This window comes from Lutjanus erythropterus, chromosome 13, assembly GCF_056507025.1.
Source record: "Lutjanus erythropterus isolate fLutEry1 chromosome 13, fLutEry1.hap2, whole genome shotgun sequence".
Lineage (NCBI taxonomy): Eukaryota > Metazoa > Chordata > Actinopteri > Lutjaniformes > Lutjanidae > Lutjanus > Lutjanus erythropterus.
The window spans coordinates 11,715,721-11,726,271 of record NC_139329.1 but is presented as its reverse complement, the minus strand read 5'-3'; the positions used below and the strand labels follow the sequence as shown (position 1 = coordinate 11,726,271).

At 38.8% G+C, this 10,551-nt stretch overlaps 1 protein-coding gene across 1 annotated transcript; it reads left to right on the top strand.

Annotated features, from left to right (window-relative positions):
- Positions 1-2,578: 2,578 nt before the first annotated feature.
- Positions 2,579-9,733, top strand: vps4a (vacuolar protein sorting 4 homolog A). The gene is made up of 11 exons (XM_084733361.1): positions 2,579-2,810; positions 3,490-3,601; positions 3,709-3,853; positions 3,952-4,013; positions 4,763-4,882; positions 5,690-5,846; positions 6,321-6,469; positions 6,657-6,738; positions 7,527-7,746; positions 7,863-8,003; positions 9,025-9,733. Exons 1-11 carry the CDS (start codon positions 2,790-2,792, stop codon positions 9,124-9,126), a joined length of 1,311 nt encoding a protein of 436 aa, XP_084589487.1. The 5' UTR covers positions 2,579-2,789; the 3' UTR covers positions 9,127-9,733.
- Positions 9,734-10,551: the final 818 nt, after the last annotated feature.

Here is a 10,551-nt window from a genome sequence, read left to right as displayed (position 1 = left end):
ACAAAATAATCTTAACTCCCGTACCAGCTTTCTTTTGGAGCTTTCAGCCCCATCTCATGGTCTTTGCTCAGTTCATCACATGACCTAAATATGGAATTTGATAATATGTGTTCATATACTGGGGGAGATGGTTACCCCTGTCTCTGTTTGAAGGTGGTTTCTGCTGGTCACCTTGATCTTCCTCAGACTGTCCTGACTCCTTTATTTATATAGAGAGATTTTATTTGTGTTAACACATGAAATTAACAATGATTTGAGATATTTATGTATTAAAAAGGCATGAAATAACAGGAAGCTGGCTTAAAATAAAATCAAAAGAAAAACAAATTTGAGCAGGAAAGAATTACTGCTGCTGGTAGATGAGGTACAGCAAAGGGAAACTTTTGTACAACACAAAATTAATGTCAGCAATATCCTTGCTCTTTACCCCCTGATGAAAAAAAAATCCTGTACAATAATGTACCTCTTTCCAAAATTCTCATTTCTCAATGGGTGTCATTTCTGTTTCTGAATTGCAGTCATCAAGGATTCGCTCTTAACAAACTTTAGAGATCACTGGAGCTCTTAGATTTAATAGTATCTTTAAATCTCTGAAGTTTGCAAGAGTCCAAGTCCAAAACTTCACTTTTAGCAGTGTGATCAATCTGCCCCCTGGTGTTGACAGACAGTTGATGTAGTCTGTTTCAGTCCTTGGTGTTTCAAAGATTTAGTGTAAGTGAGGTTTATGATGAAACCTGAGCAAATTCTGTCCACTGAATAAGATGCAGCTGAAAGCTCTGGAAAGGGATGGTAAATGGCCCTGGAGTTTACTTGGTTACTTGTCAAACTACTATTCCCAAACTCAAGAATGAACTTTGACACTCCTAACAGACTTCATTTTAATTAAAATCAAATGTCAGATCTTCTGAGGTCTGTCAGTAAATACCATCAAACCAGCCATTTGTTGATCTCTTTCACACTCAGATTTAGGTTCAGAACCTCTAAATTTTTGGGGGGTTAAAATCAAGGTGAGTTGAAGTTTAGTACAGAAGCTAAACCAATTACAGTTTTTCCTTCAATTCATCTATTCAGTCCACTGTCAGAGTTGAGACTTGATTTGTCATTGAGTTGAACATAACTGTAATTAACATATTCTCATAACCTTCTGTTGGTTCATGTTGCTAAAGTGACCCTTCAGCAGAACCTCTGTGTTCTTTTGGGCCTCATATAATGAAGCATTGTGTCCACTGACTGTGCAACACAGGAAAACAAGATAACCCTTATGTCCTCGGATAAGGAACACAATCACCAGTCTGAATGACCTCTGTTCTGTTTTGGACTCTGACGTCCTTGTGATGGTTTGAACAACCTTTTTTATGAAAGTAAAACTGTGTAATCATATAGTTCCTAAAGCTAAGTAGCTCTTTTTCAAATTATAGTTGATGAGTTGCTGTGTTAGAGGTGAGGCAGACTATGCTTCCCTGAAAACATCACGTGTATGTGGGAGGTTTCAGTTCTACTTGGCCTAACATTGAGTCTTTCTCCTGCAACATTTGAAGCAATGGTGAATGCTGCACTCCACCATCCTACTTTTTCACCACACTTTTCATTTGATGGTAATCATGTTTCTCTAACCCGCTGCACAGATCTGATTGTCTGAAGTTGGTCAACCTTCAACAAGTTACAGGCCGTCCCTCTTTGAGCTTGATGCACTAACCAATCAAGCCCCTTTAAATCTGTGAATGTACACCTCCTTTCTTCCACTTGATTCTTTATAATCCCCTTTCTCTCTCTACGTTCTGGAATCGTGGCTATCCTGTCTATGCAAAGTAATGCTTCAAAGAAGGGGTTTTTGAACCAAAGGTAATATCTGTGGCAGCTTGCGTCCAACACAATCATTGAACTGAAAAGTCACAAAAGGATAAAATGCTGCTGCAACAACCTGTCATATGCAAAGTATTTTAGACTTACTTCCAATATACAGTATACAATGTATGATAGCAATGTAATAATCTCAAATGTAAATACCTACCAATAAAACTGTTACAAATGACATGAAATGGTGTGTGGTTTGTTTAGACTTAGATGCAAATTTTACATTTTGTATTATAGACAATATTCACTTCATTAATTTTTTAAGTTATCTTAGCGTTGGGGTGCACACGTGTATTTGCTGCTTTATGATGGGCATATAATGGATTTTCAATTATTGGCGTAGCGCTGCTCTAGCACTGATATGACCGCTAGGTGGCGGCAGCAGCGGCCCTGTAAAACATCTACTGTCGCTGCCATTCGTCAAGTTGTCAGTTTTAGTCATACGACCGGAAAGCATAAGTAAAAATACATGATGGTGAAACGATTCTTAACTGGGTTGATGAAAATGTGTAACTGTAATGTTTAACCTTAAAAATACTTGTCGTTAGCTGATTTTTTTTTACTGAATAAGTGAAAAAGCTGTGTATAGGTTTTTATTTTATTTTATTCACCAGTCACTCTTTTCGACATGTACCTACCTACCACGTGAATTTCCCCGGTCAATGAAGTTCAAGTAATCTTATTTTGAAAGTTTAACCGGAAGTTAGCATTGTATCGGCTAGCTTGTCGGTATACGCAGTGTTACTGTGGTTTTGTTGGGTCGGGGCAAAGCTGTCATATTTGCGAGCTAATGTGTTAGCCTGTGTTTGGTCATGTCAAGAGCAATCTGCCCCCTCACCACATAGGGCTGTTAACGAGTTCATTTGTTCACATATCCACCTTTGGGTAGGGTCAGAGGATAGAAATCTGGGGGGAGAGCAGAAGAGTGAGATGAAATGACAACGTCAACATTACAGGTAGGCTGCTATTAGCTGGCTAGCTAACGTTAGCCTGCTACAACCGCACATTAGCCCATACAGCAGATAGAATGCAAGCTATCTCGCTAGCAGAACAGCTGACGCTAAAGCAAGCTAACGGTGTTAGCAAGCCAGTTCAGTTAACTGAGCCTCCGACCAGTACGTCCATTGCATTGTCATAAAAAATAACAGCATTAACGTATAAAACTAACGTCTCTTTACTAGCTAGCAACACATTATAAAATAATTCTAACAGTTAATACTGGTGTAAGTCGAAAATTTTCGGATGTTAAACTAGCGTTTAACCTTTGTGAGAGAATGTTTATAACAGTAGAAGCCGCTATCTCACCGTTAGCTGGGCTGTGGCTCCTGCTCGCACACAGTTAACTAGCATGAAAAAAAACAAAGATTTGCGTTGTGGAGCGTTTTACTCTGGTACGTGGCTGAAGAAACAGCACAGTGGATTTTGTTGCAGAATCAGTGAAAATACTATGATGATGTTGTGCACCATATTAGCTGCATAACTGTGCTTTATTTTGGTTGAAGCTCTAGTGTTGACATGTGCAGACTGATATAAGGATGACTAGCATGTGTGCATTCACTCCCTGTTTCTGTTTCCACTCCCAACCCATCGTTCATCCATTTCTGTCCTCTAACTGTATCTCTGCATCTCTTGCAGAAAGCGATTGATCTTGTGACCAAAGCCACAGAAGAAGACAAGGCAAAGAATTATGAGGAGGCCTTGCGCCTGTATCAGCATGCTGTGGAATATTTCCTACATGCCATAAAATGTGAGTACTGCAGCCTGATAGGTGGCTAATCTAGTCTTATAGACTTATGTTAATACTAACATTGGTGAGTGTCATTCACATCGTTGTTTGTAATGTCTTTCCCTCAGATGAGGCCCACAGCGACAAGGCAAAGGAGAGTATACGCGCAAAGTGTATGCAGTACCTGGACCGAGCAGAGAAACTTAAGGATTATCTGAAAAATAAAGACAAACAGGGCAAAAAGCCTGTCAAGGAGGCACAGAGCAATGACAAGTATGCTGTTCATCTTCTGCCCCCTCAGAAAACATGCTCAAGTCTGTGGGCTTTACTGTATTTGAGTCAACTTCTCTGTGTGTTTATTTCTGGTCTAGGAGTGATAGTGACAGTGAGGGTGAAAACCCAGAGAAGAAAAAACTGCAGGAGCAACTTATGGGTAAGTAAATATACATGGGTGCAATAAGATCTCACAGGGTTCAACAATAAGCCTTGCCTGCTTGCCTTGGGCAAGTAAGTGCCATTTTTTGGCAAGTAAATCTAGCTGTAAATCATCTGATTAATGATTGAATTAATTTTTCATGCAAAAAAGAAAGAAAATGCTGTTATGTCTCATATATGTAGATTTCCCACTTTCTCTGTTTATTATCACAGTAAATTAATTTTTAATATTTGTGTATTGAAAGACATTACCTTGGACTCCGAAAAACTGGAACAGACAATTTTCATTATTTTCTGACATTTTGTAAACACTGCAGTCATGAATTTAACAGGACAAATAGCTTTAGTCTTTGTTAGTATTTGATAACAGCTAAATAAAACCCTTTGTTATGGGGGGCCTGTAAAAATTTACTTTGGCAAGTAGATCTCTGACCCCCTTGCCCAATGGGGTAAGTGGAAAAAAAATCATTAATGCTGAACCTTGCAGGGGAAATAAGCAAGTTGATATGGTGTTTGTGTAATGATTTTGTCCTCTGTTACAATGGACATGATACAGTTGGACTGGTTATTTTGGATTTTTCTCATAAAACACTACACTGCTTTTAAATGGAAAGATCGTCACGTGATGTGATTCATCTTTTTTGTGCCAAAGCTACAGATTTACAATAACCCTTAAAGTGTGTCTTCTGACTTTTCATTTCAGAGGTGGTGCTGTCAATCTTAATCATTCTCTATCTTTGTGTCCAGGTGCTATTGTAATGGAGAAGCCCAATGTCAGGTGGAATGATGTGGCTGGACTGGAGGGAGCCAAGGAAGCTCTGAAGGAGGCTGTCATCCTGCCTATCAAATTCCCTCACCTCTTCACAGGTATTGTGTAATCATCACTCTCTGTCAGATGTTGTTTACACCCATTCATTATCACACACCACACTCAAATCAAAAAGTCAAAAAGCTAGGGCAGAGATAAATACATTTTATGTGTCTTTGAAGTTAAAAATGTATATTATCCCTTGTCGCTAATATTTTAATGTAATAATGAAGGGCAAATATAGAGCTAAAACAATTAGTTGATTGATCAACAGAATATTATTTGGCAACAAGTTGGTTTTCAGTGAATAATTTATTAAGTGAAGGCACAACGCGTGAACACCAACGGCTTCTTTGCAACTTTTTTGGTTATTGTACTTTGACATTTTTGTTTTTGTTTTGTTTTTTGTCATTGGAAATTGAATCTCTTTGGGTTTTGGAAAGCAAGTCAGACAAAACATGTGAGCTTGATCTTTAGAAATATTTGATAAATATCATTAGATACTATTTTCTGTTAGAGATCAGTCACAACAGTAGTTGACAGATAAATCATTTGTCAAAATTATCACTTGTAACCTTAGTTCACAAAAGTCCCTTTAGATGTTTGAAAATAACAATGTCAAGTATCATTTTAACTCTGTTACCTCTATAATGATGTGGTACTGCTCTTACTAAAAGTTTTCCATCCAAGTTGTTTCTTGATTGTAAGTTGGTACAGCAGTAAAACTTATCATGTTAAACTCTGTGACTGTTGTAATCTTTGTCAATGCTGAACTGCTAGAGCAGGCTGTTGAATAGGACCCTATACCTTTGTAAACTAGTATGACATCATATGACCAACATTATTTCTGGTCTCTTTGTTCTCAGGCAAGCGGACTCCATGGAGAGGCATCCTTCTGTTTGGTCCTCCGGGGACAGGGAAGTCATACCTGGCTAAGGCCGTGGCCACCGAAGCCAATAACTCCACCTTCTTCTCTGTCTCCTCCTCAGACCTCATGTCCAAGTGGCTGGGAGAGAGTGAGAAGTATGTCTCTTACTCAGGGGTGGCTGTTGTCTGAAGATAATTGTATTGTAGTACCAAAATGTAGCATAATTTGCTTTAAAAACGTATGTTATATTTTTTGTTTTATTAGGTGTTTTCAGCCTAATAAGAGTGGAACTTGACTCTTCATCATATTAGATATATCATGTTGTATTATTGTTATAGAAACACTCTGACATAGCTATGAACATTCATGGAAACATGTCTTTTGCAGTACATACACTGATAAGATGTATAGATTTCTCATTATTCAACAGATTTTCAATATTTCAATCAAAAATGACAATAGTAAATCGTGATAAACTCCCAGTAAATCTATTTCCAGTCCTCACAGGCAGCACTCACACACACTGCAACTCTTCTTTCTCCCAGTCATGTGCTAAGTACCTCCTTTAATATCGCTGTCCCTGTGTCTCGCTCATTTTCGTTTTTTCTGTCTCTCCCTGTGTCTTCCAGGCTGGTGAAGAACTTATTTGACCTGGCTCGCCAGCACAAACCCTCAATCATCTTCATTGACGAGGTGGACTCACTGTGTGGCTCCAGGAATGAGAATGAGAGCGAGGCCGCCCGCCGCATCAAGACAGAGTTCTTGGTCCAGATGCAGGGTAAGCCATATCAGAGCAGTCAAACTACCGCACAGTGAAGAAGAAGCAGTATTAAATCGTATATACTGTATCAGTGACAATAGAAAACTACTAAGTCATCTTAAGTGTGCAAATATACATTCCTGCATGGACACTGGGAAGCATGAAGTGCTCATATAGAGCTGACTGAAGTTCTCTGGTTTTGTAGGTGTGGGGAACAACAACGATGGTATCTTGGTGCTTGGAGCCACCAACATCCCCTGGGTGCTTGATGCTGCCATCCGCAGAAGGTCAGAGGTCATTTCAACACTCAACACACGGTCGATTGTGTTTGTCTCATCCTGAGTTTCTTTTATAGGGTTTTTTTGGTGGTGTCATTCAAGTAGTGTTTTTTTGTTACCAAGGGTAACAAATTCTAAGGTAGGCAAATTCATCATGGTCAGTCAGAAGAGACGTTTCACTGCAGCTGTACAAAGCTAAAAAATACATAATGATTCAGGGCAACAGGAGCATGATCGTAATCACTCAATTAAATCAGAGTTATTGTCATATTGGCACATTGTTGCTTTCCATCGGTTGGTAGTTTAAACATATTGAGTATTGATACCCAGCCATGTTCATAAGACATACACACACATCTGTAGGTCCTAATCTGTTTTTTAAGAAGTAATAATTAAGGTTAATAGATGGAGTTATTGTTATTTAGTTAAAAGATGAAGTGATGGAGCACAAAATAAGCTTTACTAAGGCAAGTGGGCATTGGACCTACACTATTGAAGCAGCATACCAAAAACAGCTTAGGTCTGGATAATCCTCTACATTCACAAAGTATGAAAACCTTACGCTATTGGTTAGACTAAAATATGACAGTTGGATCGTTTTCATTAGTCTTGGTGCTTTACTAAACATAAATATTAAATACTGTTTTGTATTTTTACGTTCTTCCCTCTTTGAGTTTCTATGTAGCTCAATTATGTTTAGACACAACTGAAATGTGTCTGACACCTGCAAGCACGCTGTTTAAGTTTTAATCAGGTGGTGAATGTTTGATTGACACTTGTTCTCCATTATGTGTCAGATTTGAGAAGCGAATTTACATCCCTCTGCCGGAGGAGCCGGCTCGGGCTCAGATGTTTCGTCTTCACCTGGGCAACACGCCGCACAGCCTGAGCGAGACCGACCTGCGGCAGCTCGCCCACAAAACAGACGGCTACTCCGGTGCCGACATCAGTATCATCGTCCGGGACGCACTTATGCAGCCTGTTAGGAAGGTCCAGTCTGCCACGCACTTCAAAAAGGTGACATTAGAAACCCAAGAAATTAAAAAAACATGTTTGATCTATACAAGCCCATTTCACTCCAATTTCTGTTACGGTTAATAATCCAGCATTTCTTCTTCTTCTTACTCCTTTAGGTTCGCGGTCCATCCAGAAGCAACAACCAGGTGATGGTGGATGACCTCTTGACTCCTTGTTCCCCTGGCGACCCTGCAGCCATAGAGATGACCTGGATGGATGTGCCTAGTGATAAGCTACTGGAGCCTATAGTCTGCATGGTGAGATACACGCATACTAATGAATGATACAGAAACAAATGATTATCTTCTTCTCAACAACAATGCTACAACTCTTCATTTCAAACATCCACTCTTCCACTCCCTGCTAATAGTAATACTAATAGACATTTGTTATTTTGTTAATATATAATAATAGACCTTTATTAAAATATAAGCCTATAAAACTTTATGTAAACCCATAGCTAGAAGAGAATAATGAGCAAAGTACAATTTAGAGGTGATACAGTAACCAAAAAGTAAAAGTAATACCCTACAGTTAGTGTAGGTTTTATAGCCAATTTTATGTGCATAGGTCTGGCAAAGATGGTGTTCTTATGTCCAAAGATGTCCAAACAAAAACAATTTTAAACTGTTCTGTCTGATAGAAATGTTTATGAGTTTATATTTGAATATGGGTTATAAGATTAATGCCAGGATTTTTAAGTTTTGTGAGAATTTTGGAATAAAATATTATAACATATAAACGATAAATATAACATTTAAGATCTAATCTTACTTAATGTAAAGACAATTTACAGAATATTCGTAAAAGTGAAAGTCACATCTTTTTCACCAGAGCTGCAGTGATGGAATAAGAGTGGAAAGGCTGCAGCAACAATGAACCAATCTGTCAAAAGTACCTGAGGGTATAAAATGTATTAATATTTAATCATTGTAAAGCTGTACATTTTTATTATTAGAGGCTCTGTTTTAATCTGTTAAAACATGGACAAATTGTTGTGCAACAAATTCTAATGACGATTATGATAATGATTCTACTGATGAGTAGCATGTTGCTTTATGTTCTGCATTACATGCCAAACCATATTGCTCATCAAAGTGTTGATCCACAGCACCACTATCAGTCAAAAAACTCCAGAACTTTTTCTCAGCTATCACAGATCATGTTTATATTATAATATGATCTACAGTAACAGAATTTAAACAGGTGTTAAACTGGATAAAGGAGAACTTGAATATTTAAAAACATAACTGACTTGTGTCTCTGCTTCCTTTGCAGTCGGACATGTTGCGCTCTCTGTCCACTACCCGTCCCACAGTCAACACTGAAGACCTGTTGAAGGTCAAGAAGTTCACAGAGGACTTTGGGATGGAGGGCTGAGAGACAGAGCCCCACCCCACCCCACCTCTCCCCAGTACACCAGAAGGGTCAAACTGCTCCTAGCAACATTCACCCCACCTCTCGACTGCTGTACCATCCTGTAGGCTTTCATCCGTCAGCTGAGCACTTGGTCCACTCCCTCTCGTGGGTTTCAAAATAAATGGCTGGTCAGTTCGAACAAAAGAAGAAATCTAGTATTCCAGGCCAGTATTTTTGCATCTCTGGAGGAAGTTGACCAAGTGCTACAATAGAAAATCTTGGTGTGATTTGGTAGTTGGACAGTAGAGCCCACGTCTTTTCCCCCCATTTCATACAACGTTCTGTTACAATGCAGCCGCTACAGCATATTCACTGCAAGAACTTCTCATCTAACCTGCATTGATGTGAGGAAAGCTGCATTTGAACCTAAATGCATAAAGTTTGTCCCTCTCTGAGCCGATTCTGTCTGACTGAAGGACTGTACATTTTGTTGCCGTTGTGCACTTTGCTTTGGATCGCAATGAAGGACAGTGACATTTGAAGAAGAAACAAAAGAAGATAGTTCTCCTGCCAGGCATGCGAGTGTGTGAATGCATCTAAGTGTTTTTATTAAACTTGTGTGTCTTAATGTATTTGTCTATATGTTGAGAGCCCTATTATTTTGTTATTTGATGAAGAGTTAAATTAATTGATCATTGCTGCCTCCGTGTCCCTCTGCAGCTCTTTGTATGTCTGCATCAGGCTTGTACCTCAGCGCTAGCAGCAGTCTGAGTGAAGCTTTCGTGTTCAGTATTTACATACAAGAGATGTGCTTGATCAGGAGCCAAACACCACTTTTATTCAATCCAAAAACTTGAAAAAGATTTTTTTAAACTATGTGTCTCACCATAAAGTTCATTTGGTTGCTATGCTGGAACTTTTGGTCATATTGGCATACATACATGATCTTCAGCAGATGGAGTTTGCCTACTTGTGGTATTGTACATCTTAAAATTTCATTTTTTTCTGCAAGAACTTTTCACCCATGTTGTCTTAAAAGCTGAGGTTGAGAGTTCACACTCAGCCTCGAAAACAGCACCTGGTCTATTTAGTAGCAGTTAGATGAAGTTCATCTCCACAGCTTATAAGCCAACATGAATGAAAAGTCATTTAAATGCTCTGGAAAAAAATGGAAATTTAAACATGTACAAGTCTGAGCAAACTCTTCATCACTCTAAATCTGCTGATGAAGGTCATGTGATATGATCAAAAGCTCACCTGAGCTCAGTTCAATTGAGTTTCTGCACTGAATGTCCCAGAAAACACTTGACTGAGTGCTGTCCTGTAATGTCTTCCTTTTTGGATTTTCTTTTATTGAAGTTTCTGTTCAGTCTGTTAAAACATTGATTGTGTCAGCGCTGAACCTAAAAACTCATAACTATATGAAGATAATCAATCAAGCACATC

Coding starts and splice junctions, on each gene's coding strand:
- vps4a (XM_084733361.1), top strand. CDS start 2,790: ATGACAACGTCAACATTACAG. Junction 4,883..5,689: donor ATTCCCTCACCTCTTCACAG/GTATTGTGTAAT, acceptor CTTTGTTCTCAG/GCAAGCGGACTCCATGGAGA. Junction 5,847..6,320: donor TGGCTGGGAGAGAGTGAGAA/GTATGTCTCTTA, acceptor TGTGTCTTCCAG/GCTGGTGAAGAACTTATTTG.